The sequence below is a fragment of the Lycium ferocissimum genome, chromosome 6 (genome assembly GCF_029784015.1).
Source record: "Lycium ferocissimum isolate CSIRO_LF1 chromosome 6, AGI_CSIRO_Lferr_CH_V1, whole genome shotgun sequence".
Taxonomy (NCBI): domain Eukaryota; kingdom Viridiplantae; phylum Streptophyta; class Magnoliopsida; order Solanales; family Solanaceae; genus Lycium; species Lycium ferocissimum.
In genome coordinates this window covers 65,214,808-65,242,392 of record NC_081347.1, presented here as the reverse complement: position 1 = coordinate 65,242,392, position 27,585 = coordinate 65,214,808, and the positions used below count along the sequence as shown (strand labels likewise).

At 33.3% G+C, this 27,585-nt stretch overlaps 2 protein-coding genes and 1 long non-coding RNA gene across 3 annotated transcripts; 1 reads left to right on the top strand and 2 right to left on the bottom strand.

Moving 5' to 3' along the window:
* Positions 1–1,407: 1,407 nt before the first annotated feature.
* LOC132060050 (tetraketide alpha-pyrone reductase 1-like) lies at positions 1,408–5,125 on the bottom strand. Its single transcript, XM_059452912.1, has 5 exons — positions 4,966–5,125; positions 3,785–3,957; positions 3,477–3,665; positions 2,439–2,794; positions 1,408–1,688 (listed from the first exon to the last, which is right to left on the bottom strand). Exons 1-5 carry the CDS (start codon positions 5,123–5,125, stop codon positions 1,547–1,549), a joined length of 1,020 nt encoding a protein of 339 aa, XP_059308895.1. The 3' UTR covers positions 1,408–1,546.
* Positions 1,603–5,237, top strand: LOC132060051 (uncharacterized). The gene is made up of 2 exons (XR_009415874.1): positions 1,603–1,730; positions 4,571–5,237. It is a non-coding gene; the product is annotated as an uncharacterized LOC132060051 (long non-coding RNA).
* A 1,525-nt stretch (positions 5,238–6,762) lies between these two features.
* LOC132060049 (mitochondrial intermembrane space import and assembly protein 40 homolog) lies at positions 6,763–11,697 on the bottom strand. The gene is made up of 4 exons (XM_059452911.1): positions 11,464–11,697; positions 8,084–8,118; positions 7,866–7,991; positions 6,763–7,238 (listed from the first exon to the last, which is right to left on the bottom strand). Exons 1-4 carry the CDS (start codon positions 11,552–11,554, stop codon positions 7,029–7,031), a joined length of 462 nt encoding a protein of 153 aa, XP_059308894.1. The 5' UTR covers positions 11,555–11,697; the 3' UTR covers positions 6,763–7,028.
* Positions 11,698–27,585: the final 15,888 nt, after the last annotated feature.

Sequence of the window (27,585 nt, the reverse complement as noted above, 5' to 3'; positions counted from 1 at the left end):
AATTCTAATGTTATATTTTTGGTAGCTTGTCAGTGCTAGTCGGTTTAATTTATGATAAAAGTGAGAGTTTCCATCATCATGCGCCTTCAAAGCATCAGTTGTTTCATCCTCTTTATTTCTACTCATTGCGATCATGCGAGAATGTTTGAGCTGCATTAAAGCAATTGTTGGGTTTGTTCCGAAAAAAATGGGTGGTCTTAGACCGTTTTCGTTTGATGGTTTCGGATTCGTTGACATTGCCTGTTTATGAAGCTTTGCCTGATCAAAGAGAAAATGCTGAGAAGAAAAAGCAGAGAAAGTGAGATCTTGCTAACTTCAAAAAAATTTCAAGTGCGTAAGCATAATCAACGCATAGGCTCATAATCAAATGCTATGTTTTATGGTAAATTTCCATGTGTTCCATTTTTGTTCTTACTAGGCAGTGAATACTACAGTGTGTTCTTTTTTCCTTTTGCTGTAGTCCTTGTATTGTCTGATTTGATCTAGTGTTGTTTCAAGTGGGAAATCTCTTAGTAGCTTATCAGTGTAGGCGGTTCAATTTATGATAAAAGTGAGAGTTTCAATCATCATGTGCTCAAAAGGACAGGTGTTTCATCCTTTTCTATTTTAGCTACTTATGTGTATTATACGTGCAACTATAATAATATAGAAAGAGCATGCTCGTCGACTTTGTTGTGTTTAGGGAGTGGGACTTGTAGTGTTTTGAAAATTGGGAGAGGAGGAATGGAAAATGGTGAAGTTATGGAAAATGTTTTAGCTGCCATTGAAGGAATTGTTGAGTTTGTTCTGAAAAAATTGGGTGGTGTTAGAGCTTTTCATTTGAAGTTTTCTGATTCATTGGCATTGCCTGTCTATGAGGGTAAGTAATCGACGCATAGGCTCACAATCAAATGTTACCTTTTTTTTGGTAAATTTGGATTAAGTGTTTTCGTCTTTAATCTTATTACTAGGTAGTGAATACAACAATGTGTTCTTTTTCCTTTTGCTGTCCTTTTATTGTCTGGTTTGATCTAGTGTTGTTTCATAGTGAGAAATTCTAATGTTATATTTTTTGGTAGCTTATCAGTGTAGTCGGTTCAATTTATGATAAAAGCGAGAGTTTCAATCATCATGCGCTTCAAAGGCCAGTGTTTCATACTTTTCTATTTTAGCTAGTTGTTGTGTATTATACGTGCAACTATTTCTAATCACTGGGATCATGCGAGAATTTTGCTCTAATATCTTGAGCAGTCATAAACTTTAGCTGATTCCTGATCACTCGTTTTTTTAGGTTTACAAAACTTAAAGCGTTGATAAGTTTGGTTTTGGATTCTGCATAGGACAGCTATATCTGTTATGGCATTTTATATGTGGATTATGTATGTGCTTATTTTATGTCATAAATCCTAAGCAACAGCAGCACGGGTATTATGCTAGGACAAGTTTCATTTTACTAATATGGTGATGAGGTAATCATTGGTATAGACAACAAAGGATCAGAACATGAGATACGAAAAATAAAACATCCAAGGTTCATTACAGAGCTTTTATGCAGAAATGTTGTATCTTAGATAGAAGAAATAAGGCCTCTCTCTTTGAGGAATGCGATGCAATCATCAAACATCTCTTCAGTGGACTTGAATTTCATTCCTAAGCCCTCCAGCTTCGAAGTGTTGAATTCATAGGGAGGTCGATCCAGTTCCTTAAACCTGAAATAGCAGTGTTGGCAAATGGGAATCTTCATCAAAGAGGTACTGCATTTCTTTCTAGTTTCTATTACTATATGATTTTAGCAGAGATAATGAATAAAGATGTAGCTGTAGATATTTCTAGGTCACAGAGACGGATCCAAGAACTAAAAGCAGTAAAGTGCACCTCTTTTTCTTACTATACTCACATACATACATAGGTTTTAGTTTTTCACTTCTGTATGTATATCAACGTATGCAGGATTTTGTGCAAGTGTTATAGTCCTACTAACAAAACTTGACTTGTACATGGCGTTGTGACTTGAGCTTTAGGGGTTTTAAGGAGTTACTTCATGTTCTAAATTAGTGTTTACTTTGTTGTATTTTGAAGTGGTGCTAACTACATAAACCAAATGTTTATCTAAAATATTATACAGTGAAATTTTAGCAAAGCAATGTCTGATGACTGTTCCTGCTATAATCCGCCACTACATAAGTCAGGCCTCTCTATAACAGTCATCCTCTATAACAACATTTCACTATAACAACCATGCTTTTGTGGAACCGATCTATTTCATGTTATGTTATGAAATATATTCTCTATAACAGCATTTCGCTATAGCAGCCAAAAAGTATCAGAACAAATGATGTTGTTATAGAGAAGATGTTGTTATAGAGTTTTGACTGTATGTAACTTGCGTTTGAGACAATAGGTTCAAATGCACCCACAGCTTATGTAATGGATCTGCCTCTTCTCGGGATTATACTAACCTTTTAGGAATAGGCAAAGAGGGGTAGCGCTCTGATAGAACCGAGACAAGTTGATTGTTGTCAAGAACTTTTGAGCTGCAAAGGAACCTCCCATGAGCACTTGGATGCTCATAAACAAGTATATGAGAGAGAGCTACATCATCTATGTGAACGTAACCCATTCTTCCATGGAATTCAAACTTATCTGTCTGTCCTTTAAGCAAACCAAGAACATCATTTGCTGTTGAACACAAATCTGGAGGCAAACTTGGCCCAATGATGAAAGAGGGAAGTAGTGTCACAAGATCAATGTTGTTTTTTTCACAGAATTCCCAAGCAGCCTTCTCAGCTAGGGTCTTTGATAGTACATACCAAATCTTGCATGGAAAGAGTAAAATGGTGAGATACTGAGATCATTGTTTATATTTCCCATCCGAATTTATATGACACTGTTCTGATTTTGGTACGTGTCAAAGTGTTTGATCCCATTCTATTTCTATAAAACTTCCAAGAAAAGTCAAGAAAATATTTAAATTTTAGGATGTGTTTGGTATGAAGGGAAATGTTTTCCTCGAAAATAAGTAGGTTGCTAACTTATTTTCTGGTGTTTGATGAGTAAACAGAAAAAATAGCATTTATGTAATTTAGGCAAACACAACGAGGGTGGAAATGGGATTGGTGGGTGTGGAGGTGGGGGTGGGTAGGGGTGGGGAAGGGCAAAGGGGAAACGGGCGTGGGAGGTAGATCAATGTGAAATGCCGTTTATGAAACTTATTTTTCCTAATTTTACAAGGGAAGTCATTTTCTGACTTTTAAGAAACTTGTTTTCCTAGAGGAAATGTTGACCAACCAAACATAGAAAATTTCCTCCATACTGAACACACCCTTAAAGTTTTAACTGATATTCTCACTATCAAACTATCTTTTCAACTACTACTTTAGTACACACTTCTGTATGTAAAGTCAAACTAATATTTAAACTTCATACTCAATCAAATATCAAACGGAATGGACCGAGTATTTTATAGGAAATGTTAATAGCAGAACAGATGTATATACCTCAAATTGTTTGCAGAATTCGACAGAGCTCCAAGATGATTCATCCAAGGGTATGTTAGGGTCAATGTCATCTCTTACCCTTGCTGTCGAAGAAGAGGAAGTCAAAACCACACGTCTCAGTCTTGCATTTTTCTTACAGGATCTTAGCACATTTAAGGTACCATCTACTGCAGGATTCAAGATTTCAACCTGCAGCATGCAAAATTAGTTACTTGAAGGTCATTCACTCTGTTCGATTTTATATGGTAAGTCTTTTTTTCAGTCAAATATTGTCATATAAAATGAAACGGATAGAAGATTTTGGATACCGTGGCATCAAAAGTAGGCTTTCCCAAGACAGGTGAGGCAGTATGAAAAACACCTTCACAACCCATAATCGCATCATCAAAGCTGCCTTCATCAGTTAGGTTAGCCTTCACCAGACGGAGTCTCTCCTTTGCTCCTTGTAGCTTCCATAGATGTCCTACTTTCTTCTGGTTCCCTGATTTATTGACATAAAAACTTCATTACCATGAAATAGATGAGTGGATGAATCTCCATTACTAGTAACTATATTACAAGAATTCATTTATGTATACGTATCCCTTTAGGGGCAGAGCTATTGCCGCTTGTCTCACGAGCAGAGCACACCAGCAGCGTGCATCGCGTGATTCTAATGTGTTGTTTGAACTTGACTGGGTGGGCAATTGACCAGAATATATATTTGATTCCCCCCACCTACTTATCTTGATTGACAACATTAAAGAGAAAGCGACAGTTTTGTGTAACATGCTATGGTCTCATCACCCTTACGAGGTAGTGATGCGTTTCACGTGCTCTAAGCCAGACCTGTGTGTGGTTAGGAAGATTGGCCACAGAGTTTGGCCACAGAGTGGTACAACCCTACCCTACCACCTATAGGACGGCTGCCCGAAAAGGAACCCTTATTCATGGGGAGTCTATTGACCTGTATAGATAGATCAATTTTTTATCAGTGTATATATACTATATATTGAATCCCTTTGAAAGGTATAAATTATATTTTGACTCTCCCAAGTGAGTATTTTCACTTATGATTGTGTGTAACTATTCGATGTCAATACAAATGTATGCAGGGGCAGAGATACATGTTATGAAGGGAAAAGGAAAAGGGATGTTATGCGACTGATGGATTTGGACCATCCACCTCTAACTGTAGAAAGGTAGGAGTTCACCAAATTAGCCACCCTCAATCCCACGAGGGGAGTTCAACTGAACCCGTTTAGTTGAAAAATTTCCTTATGCAGATAAGGTAAAAGGAACAAAACTTATATAAACTGTTGAATCCCTTTGTACAAGGGAAGCTTTAGCATAGCAGCATAGGTGGTTCAAAAATTGCTTTAGGTCGCAGGTTTGAATCCTTATTATGGTATTCCTGCTTTCTTTTGAGTCCCTTCGTTAGAATTTCTGATTTCTCCACTGAATGTGACATAGACTAGTAATGAGATGAGAGTATGAGTAGTCGATGTACCTGGATCTCTAACTGTGCCAATGACATGATAACCAGACAAGAGAAGACGTTTGATCAACCATGAAGCTACAAAACCAGATGCACCTGTCACACATACTTTTCCCTTGTAATTATTGGTGTTTTCTTCTACTACTATATTTTTATCCTCCATTATTTCCATGTTTTTCAACTTCTTGATAGCACCAAGTTCATGTATTGGTGTGTGTATATATAGGGAAAAGTTGGGCTTTCTTGAAGTTGGTTTAAAGTAGGTGAATCATTAATTTTCTGTGGCTGTTTTTTGCACTCCCTAGCTGCATGTATTTTTTTTTTTTCCAACTAATAAAAACCCTAACACCCTATTGCTGCTTTAGATTAATACTAGTATTAATCAAATTGTCTTTGTGTGATTAAGAGTTGTAAGCAAATTATCTTTGTGTGATTAAGAGTCCTGAGCAAATTATCTTTGTGATTAAGAGTTGTATGCGAATTGTTTTTGTGTGATTAAGAGTTTATTTGTACTCGTAGAAAGTTTCATGGCTAAATTTTCTTCTAGAAAACATTAAAAAATAACGCATATATTTTACACGGTGATTAATTTGTCTAATAAACCTTACTAAAGATTCTTAAACGTATTACCGAATTTAAATTGAGTTTAACTATTCTTTACGAATTTATTGTACTATTATAATTATGGGTTCAAATATAATATTTGTCGAGATTTTAGTAGTAATATTTTTTTACATATATTTTATATTCAATATTGAAAATTATGACCGCTAGCCAAAAGGTTACAGGCTACATATGCCTCAGCGTGATGACTCACACTTGGTTTGGTGAATTGCATAAAATTATCTTGGTATAAATTTTTGGTATTGTTTATCCACTTGTGCTTGGTCTTTTAAGTCCTACATCGCTAATCTTGATATTTAATTTAATACACTAATTGATGTATTATTTTATACCTAAATATAACTGGGAATAACTATACATGGACTAAACATCCAAACACAAATTACCTTTTATATTTTCTTAAATTTGTCATCGACACTCTTTCGATTCTAAAATTTTTTAAAAACAAACTCATATTTAGCTGGTTATGCTATACATCACATTTTTGGCATAAAGAATCAAACGCTCGATAAAAGTATCTCTGCCGCGAGTAATATTTTTAAGACAACTATTACAAGAATGTAAAAGGAAGCTTTTCAATTCAATCTTCATTTTCTCTTAAAAAAAATAAAGCTCTCCTTGGTGCTAGTGTCTCCCTGTTATGTTTCTATCACGAGAAAGACGCACCAAAGAGGTATCCCCAAGAGAACATCAGGTCGTATGACAAGACTGCACTGTTATTTTTTTTTTTTAAAATACTATAATTTATTTGTAAGATTACGGCAATGTATCTAGTAGTAATTCATACATATACTTGGAATTTTAAGATATTACTATATGTGCTTAAAATGGTATAATTATCTCGGAAAGTCACCTCAGCTCGATGCTAACATCCAACTATGATAGAATTATCCCAAATACATGCTCCAGGATAAAAGCAGCTTAACGAAAGATAATTCCCCATTCTCCTCCAATACTAGTACATCCCTTGATCTAAATTTAAGGACCTTCCCCATTACGGTCGGATCTAGCCTGGAAAGTACGAGCACGGCAAATTCAAATCCAAACTTCGAGTTGAAAAATTCACTAAACATGTCCATAGAATAAACTTCAAATCCTGAATTCACCTCTGATCCCTGTACTTCTAAGTGGTCAAATTTGAAGCTAAAACTTCTATTTACCTCCCGCAGAAATTATGGAAGAGACTTTTGAGTGAAATTTTCCATAAAATAGCAATTCATAACATTGAAAAGTTAGTATCACATGAAAACTTGAACCAATCCAAACTTCCCTTAGAAGCTATAGCCTAGTCTCTATAGTTCCATTTTACTAAACTTCAAAAGTTTGATCCTGTAAATGTCGAGGGAAAAGAAATCTTTTGCAATACACTGCTACTTAGTGTATTAGAATATTATGCCACCAGAGCTTCCTAGAATCAAAGAACTGAAAAACAAAAGAAAACGATGAGCCTTCTAGAGCTTATTACGCTTAGTCCCCTTTGATTCTACAGACCAAATAGGAGGGATGATTCTATATTCTTGTTTTGGTGTTTCCTCCTTCTGGACTTCATCTTTGTTGCTCACATCATCATCATTGTCCTCAAGGACATCCTTCGAAAAAGCATTAGGATTTGCCTTGATACAGCTTTGAAGAGCGACAAACGGACTAACGCAGTCAGAGCCCTACAGTGGGAAATTAAGAAATTTCAACATGTTAAAAGGAAGAAAATGGAATATGCAAACTCATCTCCTATCCCCTTTCTGTTCAAAAAGATGGTGTTTGAGCATTTCTTTTTCAGTGTCCTGCATGAACGAAAGGAAGACGACAAAGCTTCCTGATCATATTTGTTACATTTACATCAAAGTCAATTTACCGCAAGGAACCAATCTTTGATGCCTGGTCTTGTCTAATGCCATTCATACTAGTATTTTGTTCTAGGGTATGGAGAAAGCAAACCTGAAATTCTCTTAAGCAGAAAAAAGAAAAGCAGCCTCTAGGAACATGTTATCTATAATTTGATCTACCTTTTTCAAAAAACAAGAAAGGAAAAAGAAAAAACACATAATCTTAATCTTCCTCGCATAATATAGAACACATAAATAGGTACAACTCTAGCTGAATAACCTAACCAATGTTTACCATTTTACAACTTATGCGGGCACTTAATAAGCTGAACTTCATACAGGAATATCAGCTCCGAGGAAAAAAAAAAAAATGAAACAAGATATGACATCTCTCCACAGGAGATGAGCAAGAAAGACCAATAATATAAATTACAAAAAGAACAAGGAGCATATAAATGCAGTTACCTTTTCTTCAGCTGTGCTCTTGAGGAAACAGAGGAAAGCGTCTGAAAACTGGTCACCGCAGGGGCCACCCCGTAAATGAGCAATGCAAGGGCATTCTAGGGCTTTCCGAGCTTTCTCATCAATTGACTAAAAGTAGAGTTTCAGTTTCTTGAGCATAGATAAGTAACAAATTTCAACTTTTATTGAGTAAGTTTATGATCCGAAAAAACTGAACCAACCTCATTCTCACCATCTTCACCATATGCTGCAGCTTCTACAAGAGAGGGGATAAAAATTTGTGATGTGTTCTATAAATTCTTGCACCAGGTATTCTTGTTATTTCTCAATAATTTTAGATGAAAATGAGAAATGCAGAGTCCTAGGAACCTTTCAACTTAAATATGGTTCCAGCATCTTAAGCAGTAGTCAGTCAATACTTATTACACGGCTCAAGTCTTCAAAAATAGCAACTACTTCCACTACAGATTAAGTATGCCTGTTGATGTTATACAAATAGATGAATAGATAACTGTAATTATTGGATCTAAAGACAATGCGTCTGAGAGGAATTTGAGATAACAACAGACACTCAGAGAGACATAGAGATAATAGCAGAGGAAGTTGCAAAAAAGAAACTACAGTGAGAAATAATGTTTATTAAAAGCCGTAGCTCTCTCTCTCTCTCTCTCTCTCTCTCTCTCTCTCTCTCTCTTTTGTTTTTTTGAGAATGGTAACAAACAATAGCTTTGTCACTTAAAACAATGAAGTGATGCGAAGCAAGGGATCATCGCTTCATGGCGAAACTACGCTCTTCAGATAAGTGTGCGCTTCAAGCAATGATGTGCAACGTGATCCTAGTGAGAAATGGTATATTCTTAGAATTTCAAGTTTAAGGAGTAGGTTCAATATTGAAATATCGTATATCAGAAATAGAAATTTGATTATTACAGTGCTAAATTCACATATGTATGGTATTTTTAATTTTTCGTAAATTGCACGCTTCACTTTAAAAAAGTGTGTGCTTTACTTCTCTCTTTTCCTTTCAAGCTCCATGGATCTTGTTGCTTTTTTGCGCTCTTCGCTTCTGAAAAGCTGGTGAGAAAACAATACGTGCAAAAAATGCAGTGATAGCTAATCACGTCGGAAGTTAAATCAGAGCTCTTATCAGTTCCCAACCCAGAAAATAGTAAAATATTTGCAATCGATCAACTTTGCCTCAATCCCAAAATAGTTGAGCTCGGTTATAACATCACGTATCAATACACGAAAAACATATAGTATTATATAAGCAAAAACAAAACCAAAGATTCCTTAATGAGTGTTAAGATGAAGGACTTTCAGCCTAACTCGACCCCAAAAATTAGTTCATGAGGTGAGGATTGTTCAAGACCCTCTAGGAGACAAACAACCCATCCCTCAACCAATGTGGGACACTTAACACCTTGGCACGCCTAGAACTAGCAAATGGAAGCATGGATAACATAAGATAGGGGCCTAATATGGAGAGACACGAGAATAAGAATAGGTCTGGCTCTAATACCATGTTAGGAAGATGGGCCTTGGGCCTAACTCAACCTCAAAAGCTAGAACATAAACTAACGATTGCTCAAGACTATATAAGGAGACAAACAACTTATCCCTCAACCAATGTGGGACACTTGATAATGGGTAACAGGAAAACTGCATTCTAGATTATCTTCTCTTAAATATCCCCCACCTTTATCTGGTGGCAGCAACGCATAGGAAACCGCACCCTGTTTCCCTCACCACCGAAGGTGAATCTGGTGTTTTTTTTTTTTTTTTTTTTGGGTAACTAACTTTTTATTAATCATCAAAGCGAATAGTTACAAAACCATAGCATCCCTAACACAGGTTGCTATCTAAGGAGAAAAAACTCAAAGATTACAGCAGAGATACAAGGCAGCTTAGAAAGTCATCTGCTGTAACCTAGATCTAATTCCCACAGGACCTCTCACACAACATACATACACTATCTCTCTTGCTACTACATTCCACTGCTTATTCTTATCTTCAAAAGTTTCTTTCCATCCACACAGCATGCACGAATTCAGTGTAGACTAATTTGAGAGTTTGAGCAGCTTGTGACTTGCCCTTTGTCTTGCTGAGCACCCATTTCAAATGATTCTCCCAATTAGCAGCAGCATAATAATCCTCTTTAATCTAGGAAAGAAGTTTCATCCATAGGCACTTTGAGTAGTCACAATGCACAAATATATGATCTCGAGTTTCTAAGTGAACACGGCAGAGTTTGCACTTCAGATCCACATCTAGTCCCCATTGTGAATCTAGATTTTTAAAGGCCATTTTTGCACTTATAAGCTGAAAAAATAAGTTGGGGTAGTCCTATTTTTTTTGTCTTTCTTAGTCGATACAAACTTATTATACTTATATACTTTTGAATAACTTAGACTATACATGAGTATACCAGCTAGTTGGGATTAAGATTATCGTCTTTACTACCCTCACATTCAGTGGCAGAGGAAGGAAGGAAGGAGATTCAATTCATCCAAAAACTATACAACATGTATAGGCTAAAAACAATTCTGTTATACATATATTAAATTTTGAATCCCCTTAACATAAGAAAAATACAAGTTCATACTCAAGGTGAGGCATTTTTGGATTTTTTTGAATCCCCTTATCAGAATTCCTAGCTCTGCCACTGCTCACATTAAGTCTGTTTGGTAGAGATATAGCGTAGCGATAGGTGGGAGATTTAGAGAATCTAAAGTTTTAGATCCCTAATTACATATTATCTAGCATTGGAGTCAAATGGACTAGAACAAGACTCAATAGATAGAGAGGATTCATATAGTCGGCCCAAAAGGTTTGGGATTGAAGTAGTTATCGTTGTTCTTAATTGTTTACATACTATCGCTCGAGCCAAGAGAAGGAAAAAAGCTCCATCTACTACCTTCACTACTATACATTTGCCCATGCCCACCACCCAGGGGCGGGGGTGGAATTTACACTGTATATAAGGCTAAACTTATTTTTTATGTATATGTCGTAGATTTTGAATCCCCTTGACTTCTTCGTATGTCTACGCCTTTATATTTTTTAACCCCTTTAATGAAATTCCCGACTCCACCTCAGTCACCACCGGCCTCCTCAACTCCTCTCCAAACCCCAATAGAAGGAAAAAAGTTTTTTTTAATGTAAATAATTTTATTAACAATGGGAAACCCTGTATACAAGCTGTATACCAAAGGAAGAACCTATTACCTACACCAAAATATGGTTCTCAAGAAAAGAGATTCAATCCGCTATACAAATAGGGACCTCGTAAGTACACCAAAAGGTAACTAGAGACAAAACTCTCCTATGCAATTTTTACAAAGTTAGGGACTTGTAAGTCCTTATAGTGCAGTTACTAAGCCATACTAGTCTTTGAATCTTGATTCTTGAAAAGGGAGCAAAAATACATCCAAAAGCTTAAAAAAAAAAAAAAAAAAAAAAAAAAAAAAAAAAAGAGTAAAAGGGAAAATTGAGGAATAAAGTTGAGAACTTGTAAGTCCTTATAATGCAATTACTAAGCCATACAATTCTTTGAATCTTGATTCTTGAAAAAGAGCAAAAAAAAAGAATTGAGGAGTACCAGCAATCAAAGAATCAAGAGAACGTGGTTGAGAATCATTATTAACACTTTGAGATTGATTGTCAATGGCATCACTTTGCACTTGTCCCATTTTTTTACTTAACAATTGATGAAACTGCTGAGTCTTTGACTCTTCGGCCTTTTGTTGATACGAGAATATAGAAATTTAGGGTGTGCTCGGTAATAACGGAGAATGTTTTTTAAGAAGATATTTTTACGAATATAAGTGATTTATCTATTCATTTTCTTGTTTTTGCTATGCAAGTTGAAAAATATTGTTTTAAAAATATTTGCATATATATAATGCAAAACACTTTTTTTTTTTAATTCGGAGGTGGCGTAGGGGCCAGGGGCAGGTTTGGCGTAGGGGGTAGGTATGTGGGGTAGGCAAGTAGGCGTGGGTGGATAGTATCAGGTGGTTGTAGGGCGTGGGTATGTGGCGTAGGCAGGTAGGGGTGAGTGGATAGTATCAGGTGGTTGAGAATATATTGGTGTGTTTTATTGGTTTAAGAAAATATTTTCAAAATACCAAATAAAGTTTTTTTTTCTTTTCTAGTGAACCTATTTTTAGAAAGTAAAAAAAAAGTCATGGTGTGTTTACAAGAAATTAAATTTACACATCAGTTCCTATTTTTGTCACATGTGTTCCTCACCGTCGTTTGGTATGTTGGACAAGCATAAATAGTTTGTATGTTGGACAAGCATAAATAGTTTAATTTACACATTAGTTCCTATTTTTGTCATATGTGTTACTCAAGGTCGTTTGGTATGTTAGAGAAGCATAAATAGTTCTGCGATAAAAACTTGGGGAAAGAATACCAATACCCACTACCCACAAAATAATGGGCAATTTGCAGGATTTCCCTTCTGTGGGGGTGGTCTTTAATTTTCGCCCCTCAAATTGGTGGTCTTTAATTTTTGCCCTCTACCTTTGCAAATTCTGCCTTGCATAGGTAGAGGGCAAAAGTCAAAGACCTAGCAAAATTTAAATACCACTAATTTGAGGGGCAAAACTTGAAGACCACCAATTTGAAGGGTAAAAATTAAAGACCACCACAAATGAAGGGTAATTTGAACAAAAAAAAAAAGCAAAATAATTACCCTTTCATACCTCCTAACTATTTACCCTTTCTACCCATTGTAACTTTTGAAGATCATTGTCGCTTTTTTCTTATTTTCTTTTTTATTTCTATACTTATTATCTTTTTTTCTTCTTTTCTCCTTTTTTTCTTATTTTTGTTCTCTTTTTTTCAGTTTTTGTTCATTGATTTTTTTAAAATTATATTATTCTTTATTTTCTTTTTTTCACCATAATCTAATTTCATATTTAATTTTAGCTCCTTTCTTTTTTGTTTTTTTTTTCTATTTTCTTTTTTTATTTCTTTATGTCTTGTTCCTTTTTTATTTCATTTAATTCTTTTTTATTTTTTTTATTTTTTCTCCATAGTCTAATTTCATTCACTTGTTTTCATTTTTCTTTTATTTCTTTTCTTTTCTTCGTCATCTAATTTCATTCACTTTTTTTTCTTTTAGTTCTTTTTAAATTCCCGGTGATTTTATTTCACTTTGTCTCTTTTTTTTTCAAATTAATTTTTTCCTTATTTTTTATTTTTTTCATAATCTAATTCTATAAAACTTTTGGCTCCTTTATTTTGTTCTTTTTTCTTTTTTTTTTTTTAATATCAATAAAAAGAGATCCGATATAGCACATTTATTTATTATTTTTGTTTTTTTCTATATCTCAAAAACGCCTTATTATAGCATATAGTATACCAAATCAGTGCTAGTTGAAGTATACTGTTGCAGTATACTATGATATTCGCATGGTATATATCTATACTGATATAGTATTTAGATTGCGAATTTATTTCTTCACGAACATCCTTCAGTCCTCTATGATACCCACTTGGTATATATCATATACCGACATGATAACATAGATTATATCATATATTCTATTCCAACATTCATATGATAATCTATTCATATATTGATGGCCACATGGTATATATCATATATTGACAGGGCATCATAGAGATCTGGTTCATTCTTCATGAATAACACTCTCCAATCCTATATGATAATCATATGGTATATTCATATACTGACAGGGTATCATAGAGAATTGGTTCATTCCTTGAAGAAAACATAACTCAATCTTCTATGATACCCACATGATATGTAACATATACTGACAAGGTATCATAGAAAGATGATTCATTCTTTTAAGAAAAACACATCTTAATCCTCTATGATACCCATAAGGTATATATCGTATGCTAACAGGGTATCATGAATGACTGGCCTCACATGATATATCATACACTGACAAGATATCATAGAGGGCTGATTCATTCCTTCAAAAAAGTGCTCAGTCATCAATGATACCCACTTGGTATATATCATATATATCGACATGGTATCATAAACGACGGTTCATTTCTTAAACTGACTTTTATGATACCTACATGATATATATTATATACTGATAAGGTATCATAAAGGACTAATTCATTCCTTCAAAAAATGCTTCTAAGTCCTTTATGATAATCACATGGTATATATCATGTATTTAAAAGGTATCGTAAAGTACAAATTCATTCGTAAAAAAAATTATAAAATAAGTTCAACAAAAAGAGTTTAAGCTTAATTTTAATATTTTAGTTCTAAATCTTTATAGCAAGTTAATTTTTGTAATAAATTATAAAAAAATAGATTTATATTTTAGATATAAGTTTTATTTTTAGTAGCAAAATAAAAAAATTATAAGAATATGCTTTCCACTTTTTTATATTTTAATAAATAATAGTGACTTTAGTTTTTTTTTAAATTATTTCTTGTTGTAGTCTAATTAAATAATTTTTTTATATTCTTATTGATCTAAAAATGGTTAACTAATATTTTAGTCTTTGTATTTTATTTATCTTTGACAAGGGCAAAAAAGAGGGGAAAAAGAGAGAAAGAAACAAAATAAAGAAAAGACGAAAAAGACAAAAACCAAGTAGTCCGAAGTAGCGAATCGAGACCGGCAATACCATCGGCAATTCTTTAGAAGTGGCACACGGGTAATTTTAGATAGGTGTGTGGGTAGTTTAGTTATTAAATTCTACAGGGGCATAGAACGGTAAATATTTTACCTTTTATGATTTATCTTTGACAAGGGAAAAAAAAGAGGGGAAACAGAGAAAGAAACAAAATAAAGAAAAGATTTTTTTATCGGCAATTCGCGCGATAGAAGGTGTGTTAAAGGAAAATTAATCATAAAATATTATCATCTTATTTGTATTAATCATAAAATATTATCATCTTATTTGTCTGATTAAGAGAATTTTTTCATATTGCGTTGACATATTTAAAATCAATAAGTTTGTGAAATATTAAATTACTGAATTTAAAATCATCACTGATGTATACTTAACTAAAATTTTATATTGAAAACTAAATTGATACTTACTATCATATCATATTTTATTCTAAATAGTAATTATGAATTATTCTAAACTATAAAACATGTTTGTGTAGTTTTGTTTTCTTTATTAATTACTTTTTTTGTATAACGTGCTAATATTTTAATTTTAATTACTGAAATTACGTACATGAATATAAAATAATACAATGAATTAATCTTAACTTGTCACTTAACTAAATATTATTTCTTTTATTTTGTTCTCTGGACGTACTAATGCAAAATATTGTGCATAGAGAACTAAGAAACTGTTTTGAGCTTTTTAAAAAAAGCGCTTTAGATAGGCTATATTAAGATAAAGACTTAACAATTTTTTTAATTTTATTTTAAGATAAAATGACTTTAATTTATCAAAGTACCCAAACACTAAAAAAAATTAAAAATAACTTATAAGCTGTTTTTAATAACTTATAAGCCAATCCAAATGGGCTCTAAATTGCTCCGTATCATGCAATTAAAAGCATATCTTATCCGTCTTTTGCCTTTTACTCCGTCTTTTGTTTTTCTTTCTCTTCTAATGAAAAGAAGAAGGCAAATTAAAATACTTTATCTTTCAAGTCCAATTCAAATTTAAATTTCTTATTTAATTCAAATACTTTTTATTTCAAATAAAATAAAATAAAATAATTTAAATGGATCTCAAGATTAGGTTTGCATTTAAAATGTTAAAAAATATTTATCATTTTTATAAGAGTATATTTAGCAAACTGAACAATTCATGCATCTTATATTTATAAGGAAAACAGTGAGAGAGAGAAATACCTATGACATCACAGGTAGACTGAGGCATCACAATTCCAGCTTTAGGCCTTACATAGTACTTATTTGGATTCATCCTCTTCACATGAAATCCAAGAAGTTCCAAAAAATTGTAATCTAAAGAATGAAAAAGTAATTAAAGTAAATTTTCATATTACCTTGAAGGCAACAAAGTCATCGAATTTGTTGGTCAATTGCAAGGAGCATGATATCTGCTTCTTCAATTCGACTATTCAACATCACAAGACCACGTAAAAAAACAAATCAATTTTCAAAGGGAACAACACACGGATCTAATAAGTTCAAACAAGTAGAAAATGTTATAGAAGTTTCTAACAGAGATAACAGATGCAAACCGTCATTTTTGATGGCCAAGAATTCTCTTAGGTTCTTATTCTTATAAATATTCTAGATAAAGCTTTAGTGTTTGTTCTAATAAGATGAATTAGAACGGTGCTTGTTGAAGTTTTTGTACGTGGAAGAATTTCTCATCATTAACAAATCAGTTGTTAGATAAGAAGAAAAGGCAAAATTGTAGGGAAAGAAATAAAAGAAACTGTTTGTGAAAAAACTGTAAAGGCCTATATTCTCTCGCCCATAACTGCACGAAGCAGTTTTTTTCCTGAGTTTGCAGTTTTTAAATTTTTTTGTTTTATATTTTTAAATTGTAATTTTATAGTGTTAATCAAACGTCATTTTATCCGTTAATCAAACTTGGCAGTTATGCTATCCATTGAGTTTTTATTTTCTTTTATTTACTTTTGTGATTTTTTTTTTTTTTTGTATTTTAAAATTGGAATTGTTTTGTGATGACACTTGTCATCCTATCCTTCTTTTGTCTCTTCTATTATATATAGATAGATTTTGTGTTGTTTTCTCTAAAAAATTAGAGCCTTATCCCATGTTTGGTTACTAATCCCAAGATAAGTTATATCAGAATTAGAAACAATATCGAGATTAGTTATCCCTTCGAGATGGTAGAATAATAGTACCGGAATTAATTATCCCTAGATAAAACAATGAAAAAATAACCCCTAAGGTCCCTCAAACCATTTTCCTACTCAATAAGGTGGTGGATATTTTGGTAAACAAACAATTTCTTTTCAGAAATTATGCAATTCATGTTATTTTTAGTACAACAATCAAACCGTCGATAAGAAATAATATCAGGATAATTAATCCCATCATAACTAATCCCAGTATAACTTGTCTTCAAACCAAACGATCCCTGAGTTTTAGACGTCTTATTCCATCCTTGATTTATATATTTATTTCCAATAAGTCCACTGAAGGGTGAATCGAACTTCTTTTTATTGAGATTTTTTCGAGGTTTTGCCTCATTCGGATCTTAATTCAAGTAAGAATAATATCTTAATATTTAGATCAGGATAGACGAACTTACTGAGCTGGACAAATTCAGCGACAACCACGATTCAAATGGCAATACAATAAGTCAATTCAACTCGATTATTGTGGTTTAGATAGATTTTACCTACTTTTTACATAATTTTATGTTCATTCAACATAAAAAATGACAACTTATTGGGCAATAAAATAGTCACAAGAGATTCCTTACGGTATACAACTTGTGAATTTAAAGAGAAAAATAACAAAATTTTAGTACAATTTTTCCATCTCCCCACCTTTATTATAAGTTTTCTTCCTAGTTTGTTTTTGTCACTACTGCAACTCTTCTCTCTTCCTTTACATAGGCTATCTCTTTTGACATACCTTCTCCATTCTCTCATTGTTGTTTTCCATGCCTTTCCTTTGTGCCCTCTGCGTGGGTTAGCGGAGGTGGTGAATGGACAGGGTAAAAGGATATTTGACTAAGCTTATAAGCAGGTCAAATTGACTCATAAGTACTTTTTAATTTATTTACGCATTTGGCAAACACACAAAGTGCTTATAGGTCCTTATAAACCAAAAAAATATATATTGGTCATTCTTAACTTATAATTTTTTAGCTTATAAGAATTTATAGTTTGACCAAATTTAAGTTTGCACGTTTAAAGTTATTTTGATTCGTTTCGGCCATTTTGAGTTCACCTCATTGCAAAAATGAAATATAGCAACGCAAATTAAATGTACTTATAATGGTGTTCAATCATCAGAAACATAATTTCCAAAAATTGGTTGAGGGGTGCGATTCTGTCTCTGTGAGCTCTTGGGGAACATTAACTTGTTATCCCTAAAGTAACTTTTATCAGTTGAGTGATGACCCTTACACTCACCGAAGAATCAAGTAACAAACATGTCATAACCAACTCGTTTAAACTTGATACTAAATTATGAATTTTTTCCACATTCGTAAAAAAAATTGTTAAAATTGATAGACGATTGAGCGAAAAAGGAATTGTGTTTCCACTCAGTATCTGAAGGACAGGTGGACCCATGTGACTTTCTTAAGTGTAGGGGGCAAGCTGGACAGAAGGTTTACCAAAATTGATTTATCATCATATTTTGAGATATAAGAAAAGTTCCGAAATTTAAGGCGGCCAAGCTTTAAAAATCTCACTTTTTTGCATTTCGTAAAGCAACTCAAATTGGGATAGTGACTCTCAAGAAGTTGAAAATTGAAGCACTCCAACAGTGGTGAATCTAGGATGAAGTCTTCAATACGATGAAAGTGAATCATGGTAAACTTGATAAGAAGATGTGTCTTGATAACATTTATACAACACTCAAGCTATGTTCCTTTATAAAACTCTTGGCTCAGTTCGATCCCCTAAAATTTTACCTTTTTATTTTTTTATGTATTTTATATTTTGTGTTATATGTTTTTCTATGTTCCTTTATAAAAGGGCCATTTTACCTTTTTATTTTTTTATGTATTTTATATTTTGTGTTATATGTTTTTCGCAAAAGGGCCAATAATGCCCAATATGTTTTTCGCAAAAAGGCCAATAATGCCCTTGTACTATTCAAAAAGGTCAAAATATACACTTCATCCACCTATTTTGCTAAACATACCCCTCAGCTCACCTTTTTGGCTCAAAATGGCCCTTAAAACTAACATCTTTCTCTTTAGTATTATTTTTATTATTTATTTATTTATTACGTGGCGCCTCCCTATTGGACAAAATTAAAATCCCAACCCCACCAGATTTTTTCACTTAAATCAAATCGCCCCAACCCACCATACTCGCCCCACGACCTAATTCCCACTAAAAAAACCATCAGCGCATCAAAACGAACATCCCTTTACACTCAAATCTAATTCGTTTCTTTGCCTTCTCTTTCAGTTAGATCCCTTTACTAGTTATGTGTACGTGCTTTGCACGTGTATAAGTCTTCTAGAATCTGACATTGAGTTAAAAGATTATCACTATTTATAGTATGTGGGTAATGAGTGAATTTATATCCAATTCTACTATTTATTAGAACATGTTTTATTCTTTTGTACACTAATTTTAGGGTATATGAAAAAAAAAATTGTAGTTTGTATCACAATTTCATCACTACATCGAAAGCTTTTTATAAATAAGGAAAAACAATTATAGATTATACAAATTGATACCAAATATATGCAACAACCATTTAAATGGGGAATACGTATGCTATCACATCGCGCAATCAATTAAAAAAATGTAGACAGGGAGAATGATTTATGTATTATGGTAATTGATGTCTATTATACAACAGTCAGTTATATATGGTTAGAAATGGTGCTCCTCGGTTTGTCCCAATATGGTACATTTTTCTTTTTAATATGTTCTAAATAGAATGTCACATTTTACCTTTATCAAATAATTTTCAATTACACAAATTTCTATGATTTGTTTTAAACCATAAGTTTCAAAAATATTTCTTATTTCTTAAATTTTGTGTCAAGTTAAACCCCGCCACATAAAATAGGACGGAGGTAGTATTACATTGCCCCATGGTATTCCGAATAACTGCATATCTTTATGAACCTGAAAAGTGAATAATTTAGTTAGTCATTTATACATAAGTTGTAATTATAGATGATAAGATATGTGGTTGTATCTTACTTAATATCTTTATTTAGAGATAATGACTAGTGTATTTGACCGTGCTTCGCGCAGTCATAAAAAATTATATGTAATAGAATTAAATTTTATAAAAGAATCTTATTAGTAAAATATTTTTTCATGTTTCTTTTAACAGCTTACTTAAATTCTTTTACAAAAATCTGCAGTAGTAAAAAAAAAGAAGTCCTTAAAAGTATCCAATTTCTTCTGTTTCACATTTCTAATTCCCTCACTAGTCCTCCATAAAAAGAATCCATGATTTTACTATAGCACTCAACACCCTGGCCTACATATATATGTTGTATGCTCCACATTGTTGATAGCAAATAAGGACACATGTTATTATATATGTAAATTTAATCTAAATTTTTCTAATATAATGTGAATGAAAAAAAATGAAAGGAAACAGACTCAAAAAATGGAGAGAAAAGAAAAATAAATGTGCTTGGCCATTCATTAGGATATTATTTTTTATTTCTTATTTGGTGTCGATATCCACCTTGAGGTGCAACTAAATCTGGCTTGCGTGGAATTAAAGCCCCACTTTGAAAATATAACATACTCTATCAAAAGATAAATTTATTTTCAGGGCTCAAAGCTAAAATCTCGCATTCAAAGAAGTAGTACTTGCCACACTCTTTTACTATTTTTAGTGATTTCATTAGAATATATATCTAAAAAATAAAAGGGCAAGAAACTTTCGCAACTACCGGCTTACCAAATTTGTGGAAAACCAACTATCTCAGGGGAGCAATTTCTTAATAAAGAGGTAAAGTGATTAAATCTTTTGCTTATATACTTCTTTTAGTATCACCCTTGTCGAAAACCACAGTGCAACAATAACAAATTGATCTACCAGAAGCATCATATCCATCAAAACCTCAGTGCACACTCACTCCCTTATTGCTCTTCCATACTCATTTCCGATAAAAAAAAAAAAAAAAATCTCCTTATAAGAAAGAGAAAATTTTATGTGTGTATTTACAGAATGATAAAGAATGGAAGAAAAAGAAGCGTGAAACTCAACTATCTAAGTTAAGTTTCATTGTCCCTATACGCTATAAAACCAAAAAAAAAAGCTTATTTTGGAATGGCTTATGGCAGAATATGTATATTTTATATATATTTTACGTTACAATTGAGGAAGTAATCAAACATTTGAGTTCCTTTTTTTTTTTTTTTCCAAGAAACCATTGTGTTTCTTAGTTTTCTTCCGTAACTGTTGCATTTCTTCAATTTGGTGTCATTATTAGCATGAATATGTATTAGTCATTATTATCATTTCACCGGATACATATTTCTTGAGTGAGCAACTGTTGAGGTTAATCATAACAATAGAGAACATAAATGTGCAATTATATAGAGAAGAATAAGGTGATTTTTGGACTTTTTAAATTATCACATAAATTCAAATAAAAGTGATAAAAAGCCAAAAAAAGGAGGTAAAAAATAAATAGGAATGGTGGTCATAGAGAGAGCGCGTACATCATTTTCATACGCTTAACTTTTATATTATATATAGATATAGATTCTGGTGTCTGAAAAACATAAATGTACTGAGATTTTCTTTCTGATGAATTCTAATTAAATGTCTTCTAGTGAAAGTTCGCCTATCAATATTTCGTACGGAAAAAGCTATATCACTTTAGGACTACAATATACTTCTATAGCAAGATATGCCAATCAAAAAGTCATAATAAGAATAGGGAAAAGGTGCAAATATACCCCTCAACTTTGCGATTTGGAGCAAATATATCCTCCATTATAAAAGTGGTATAAATATACCCCTGTAGTTATAAAATGGTGCAAATATGCTCTTTTTGCTAACCGATTTTTTTTAAATCATTTAGTTTATTTTTAATTAGAAAAAATACCACGTGGCTTTAAAAAAGTCTATTCATTTTTTATGAGTACACATATTTTCTAAAGCCACGTGATAATTTTTTTTTTTGGTGAGTCGGCTCTGGTTCGTTTAAAAAAATGGGTAGACTTATTTTTTTTAAAGCCACGAAGATATTTTTTTAGACGAACCGGACCCGATCCACCAGAAAAAAATTACCTTGTGACGTTAGAAAAATATATCTACTAAAAAAAATGAACAGACTTTTTTTTAAAGCCACATGACATTTTTTTTTTAATTAAAAAATAAGCTAAAGGATTTTTAAAAAAATCCCGTTAGTGAAAAGGGTATATTTGCACTATTTGTGTAAGGACAGGGTATATTTGCACCATTTTGTAATGACAAAGGTATATATACACCACTTTTTTAACGGAGGATATATCTGCTCTAAATCGCAAAGTTGAGGAGTATATTTGCATGAATAACAACACTAACGTATGATTTTGGCAGTTTTCCTCCAGCCATGGTACCAATAACAAAAACGTTATGACCAACATAAATTTCTTTTGAATTTGATGCAATAATAGGGGTAAGGTCCAGGTCACTACTGTACAATAATCTAAGAAGAGCTATGTTTAGCTCTGTGAATACATCAACAAGATCAGCATGCAGGAAATGAGTCTTCGATATTGATTGAAATCTTCAGTGTAACTGACCTTAATATCTTTGGGATTATCAAGGATGAAATGGTGGCAAGCGACAATGAGAGTTACATCCCAAACTGTGCCACTACCCACATCATATGCTTCATTATCAGTGACGGATCCAGAATTTTTAATCAGGGAGTTCGAAAAAATAACAAAAGCTAAATGTAAAAATAATGTTGTTCCATGGAATCGAACCTAGGACGCTAGAGATAATTTTGAACACCCTGGACCACTTGACCTAACATTTTGCATTTGTTCAAGATATTCAAAAGCATATATATGTACATAAACACAAAAAATTTACCTTATATATACACTGTAATTTTTTACCGAGGATGTTGGGGTGAACATCCTCACTGGGCCGTAGATCTGCCCCAGTTCATTATACCCATGTCTTTTTACAAAAACGGAAACACTCGAGTTTTTAGCTGATTGTAAAAATTTCTTCCATCACATTTAGCTCTTAAAAAGGTTAGGGAGGAGGATTGTTTGATGAGGAAGACGGAGTGTATCAAAACTATAAGTAGCATTGTGTGAGAGGTTTGGGAGAACATAGAATGTCACGGGGTCATTGGCACAAATGACCTTATTTTGGACTGGTGTTTAATTTTTGAGATGGGAGGGGTAAAAATCAAAGACCAGTCGTTTTGAAGGGAAATTCATGCGAAAAATGATTATTTTTACGCATAATATATAAATAGGCCCTTAAACTTGGCTTCAGCTGGCAAGTATGCCCTTCAACTTTGGGCGTGAACAAGTAAGCACCTCAACTTGTATAAAGTTGAACAAGTAAATAAAAATGATGACATGGTAATGACGTGGCACATAAATATTGGAGGGCCACGTCAGTTAGGGCTGCTTATCGGGCGGATCGGGTAAATAATTACGCGTAACGGTTTGGCTTATCGGTTATCGGCTTTTAATTGTACTAATCCGGTAGCCAACCGACAAGATATCGGTTGGTTCTGTATCGGGTTAGCAATTATCGGTCTGTTATCCGGCGGTATATCGGCTAAATCTAAGAGAAAGTAAATTAAAATCACATGTAATCGGACTTCCACAGTGATTTTGAGTTCTTCAAATTCCTTATGGAACATATTCAAATTCCACGGTGTAGCAATTATCAACTAACCAATTAGCATATTTATCCAAACAATATTAAGGGAACACAACAATTAATTAATAAGGACAAATGAAACAGATGGCTAAGACATGGAAACAATTTAATCCAAATCAAGTTGAGAGGTGGACTACTTAGACACTGGAACAACTAACAAAATCACAACTTCTAGTTCTGCAAGACCTCATATTCTCAGTAGAGCATCACATTCTTGGAATAAGTTACGAGAATCACAACTTCCAGTCACAAATTACAATACATATTTTGTATATCTAGGGGTAAAAATGTAAATATGATAATTATTAACGGGTTAACGGTTTACCCAATAAGGAAATTGAGTAATCCGTCCCCCACACCGATAAGCCGTTAACTATAAAATTTTAATCCGCTCACCAACCGTTAAATCCATAACCCAATACCAATAAGCCAATAAGCCAATTTTGCGGTTGGGTTATCGGTAATGGTTCGATTTTGAATAGCCCTAACGTCAGTGCCACATCAATGCCATGTCAGCATTTGTGTTTACTTGTTCAACTTTATACTAGTTGAGGTGCCTACTTGTGCACACCCAAAGTTGAAGGGCATACATGCCAGCTGAAGCCAAATTTAAGCGCCTATTTATGTATTATGCCATTATATTACGATGTGACTCATCCAATATCATTGATTATAGATACATATAAAGTTTTAATATTTTTCAACTGAAATTAAGTAACCTATACATAGCTAAGTATTTTTCTTAATTAGATCACCAACCTTATTTTATTACATTACTATAAAGTTAATATTAACTTATACTATTCAATTACCTTTAATTGACCCTTCCGATACCTATGATTATATGTATAGATAGAAATTTTATATTTTTGAACCATTAATTAAGTTACTATTCAAAGTTAAAAAATAAATATTTCACTTCATTTTTTGTATTCGCGTTATGAGTTTAATGTGTTTTTTAATTAACTGTGTAAGATATCAAAATAAACAAAAGATAAATAATAAAAAGAAAGAACTTAGTAATTGAAGGCAACTCTGTATGTATTTAACTAATGGGGGAATCTTAGTAGCTCGGTTGATTAGTTACCTGAACTTTCACCTTGTTGGTGAGGGTTCGATTCACGCCCCGAACCATGGCCTGGGCGAAACACGGCACTCGGTGTCATACTGCATGTGACCGAGCGAACCACATGGCTTGCCTCATGAGGACGGAATTTTTGTTGAGTGATTTAATGGTTTAAATCATTCGATTCCCCACAAATTAATCCCCGCCAATAAAAAAGAAAAAGAATTCAACAAATAGTTCCAAACAATAGAGGTAAATGAATAAGAGCACATCTAAACAATATGAAAGAAACTTAAATAACAAAACATTCCTAACGATGATAAGATAAAAAATGGAATAGACATTCATATAGATGAATCTGAATCTGTTACAGTAACCCAACAAAGGGGCTCCTATTGATAGGAGCCTTTACTGGTGACTTCGAATGGAACTAGCGACTAAAGACCTCAACCGCGACCTCAAACAATAACCACAAAACTTGACTATTTTTGCTCAGATCTGGTGTTTTTATGGCTGTTTCGGTAACTATTTACTGGTGGATGAGGGTGCTTTAATGGTGGAAAAGGACGTTTAGGAGCTGTTATAGTTTAAGGGGTGATGTTGTGGGGTTTGTGGATGGCTTTGCTGGTTTACGGGGGTGGTTTCGGACTGGTTTTGGATCTGTTTTTTGGGAGCTTTTCGGTGGTATTTTTGGGTGGTTAAAATGGATTCTATGTGGTTGGTTCTTGGCGTTGACAATGGAGTTCGTTAGAGCTGCATTCTAATGGAGTTTTTTGTGGGTGAAAAAGATAGTTATCTATGGAGGGACGATGATGTTGCCATCAAAATTGCTCTGTCTATTGGGTTTTGGACGATGAAGTAAAAACATAATAATGAGATGAACTAAGGTTTATGTGAAATCGATGTCAGAGAGAGTGATAGAGATGGATAGGATGGAGCTACTTTTTTGTCGACACGTAGTACACCTACTTTTAGATACAGTAGCAGCATGAGATACATCACATGTTATAGAAAGTAAGGAACCACGACATATTCCAACGCAGTGACCGCTTGTGTCAAAAAGGGGCGAGCCTTGAAATCCTAGGGACCTCGAACAATAACCACAACTTGACTATTTTTGTCAAATCGTGTTTTTATGGCTGGATGACGTTTAGGCTGTTATTTTACCTGTTCTAGATAATGCATACCTATCCAGACCCGAAATCACACCAGGTAAGTATGATTTCGATAGCACTCCATCGGCTGTGGAACCAACTCCGAAAACGTTTTCACCGCTATAAACCTTTTTTGACGATGGAATTATAGGGGTAATGTTCAGATCATGATATATTCTAAGGACAACAATATTTATATTTGGAAATGCATACACTAGAACAGCATGACTGCTTATTGAATCCCCGGCCTCACATTTTTAGAGTTAGTTACCGCGATTGATTTGGCACCAATGAAGAAGTGGTGGCGCGCAAGAAAGTGTGTTTTAGTAACAACTGTGTCACTACAACACTTGACATTTCCATATTTTCTTATGTAAACACTAACAATGGAAATTTTTACACGATTGTATAAATTTCTTGAATCGTCACAAATAGCTCTAGTACACATTGATCGTTTGAAAAGTTTGAACATTGTTAGACGTTTGAAGAAGGTTAAATGTTTGGGTGGGAAGTCTATATTATACATTAGGTTAAAATTTGGGTTGACAAATTTGAAGGAGGTTAAATGTTTGGGTGGGTAAATTTTGAACAATTTATATTTGTTGGTTGCGTGATTCAGTTGGAGTTAATTTTCTTACTAGTATGGTCATAATGTTGAAAAATCATTAAAATTATTTAATTTAAGGTCACAAGAAATTTGTGAATTGTTAGTGGATAATAATAAGGAAATTTGGTACCGTAAGTTAGTGTTGTCTTTTTTATTTTTCATACTTTTCTTAGTAATATTATTATTTATAAATAAAGGATTTATTCAAGTTAGTAAGATGTTAGCCATGTCTTTGCGATACATTATCTTGGATGTTCTTGTAAAAAATTTATTTATTAATATAAAAATTTGAGTAGTCTAATTCAAAGTTCTAAATATTTTTATTAGAAATAAAATCATAAACTTCACTATTAAAAAATTTCGGGGCCTCAAAATTTTGGGTGTCTAAATCATCTACTGGCCTTACCCTTGAGACGCCCCAGAGCGCAAGGATATAGTTTATAACTTTTATTGACAAATTACTAATCATACTCCCTTCAACAACAGCATGTGTCATGACTGTCAAAATATTAGGATTACGCTATGATAATGGAGAATGGGGAGATTAGGGTTCCTCTTTTTCTTTTTACTACGAATCAACCATAGTTGTCAAGAGAGAAAGGTTTAGAGGAGAATCAAGAGTAAGTACAATACACTCAGAAAGGTTTAGAGGAGAATCAAGAGTAAGTACAATACACTCCGTGACAACTATCTAGAGAACTTGTAAGGGTTGGCAGCACGGATGGTGGTCTAGGCCTGTTCAGTTCAAGCCCTTATCGGTCGAGTCTGGCCTCGACCCCTTTATGAAAAACCCTTGGCTCAGTTCGACACCCTAAAATTTATGTTTATTTTTTATATTTGTGATATGTGTTTTTTGCAAAAGGGCCAAAAATGCCCCTATACTATTCGAAAAGTTCAAAATATACACTTCATCCACCTATTTTGCTAAAATATCCATCCGCTCACCTTTTTGGCTCAAAATGCCCTTAAAACTAACATTTCTCTTTGTTATTAATTTTATTATTTATTTATTTCGTGGCGCCTCCCTATTGGACAAAACTAAAATCCACCCCACCAGATTTTTTCCCCTTAAATCAATTCGCTACGACCCACCATACCCGCCCCATGACCTATTTTTCATTAAAAACCATATCAACACATCAAAACTAGCATCCCTTTACACTCAAACCTAATTCGTTTCTCTGCCTTCTCTTTCAATTAGATCCCTTTACTAGAATTTTTATCAGTGAAACACCCGAGAGGAAAAGTGATAGCGAAGATGTGTTATATATTTCCTTTTCTTTATTTGAGGTGATTTAGAAATGAAACGTTATGGTTTGCAACTAAGAGGTTTTCTTTCAAAATCTAATTGGTGACAAGTGATGGTTGCACCATTCCTAGTTCTTTTATAATGTAGCAGGTTAAGATCTCA

Excerpts from the sequence above, each read along its gene's own strand:
- LOC132060050 (XM_059452912.1), bottom strand. The coding sequence starts at position 5,125 with ATGGAAATAATGGAGGATAAAAATATAGTAGTAGAAGAAAACACCAAT. Across the intron at positions 2,795-3,476 it reads AATTCTGCAAACAATTTGAG|ATTTGGTATGTACTATCAAA; the intron begins GTATATACATCT and ends TTTCCATGCAAG. Across the intron at positions 1,689-2,438 it reads TCTTTGCCTATTCCTAAAAG|GTTTAAGGAACTGGATCGAC; the intron begins GTTAGTATAATC and ends CTGCTATTTCAG.
- LOC132060049 (XM_059452911.1), bottom strand. The coding sequence starts at position 11,554 with ATGGGACAAGTGCAAAGTGATGCCATTGACAATCAATCTCAAAGTGTT. Across the intron at positions 8,119-11,463 it reads TCTTGATTCTTTGATTGCTG|AAGCTGCAGCATATGGTGAA; the intron begins GTACTCCTCAAT and ends CCTCTCTTGTAG. Across the intron at positions 7,239-7,865 it reads AGAGCACAGCTGAAGAAAAG|GGCTCTGACTGCGTTAGTCC; the intron begins GTAACTGCATTT and ends TTCCCACTGTAG.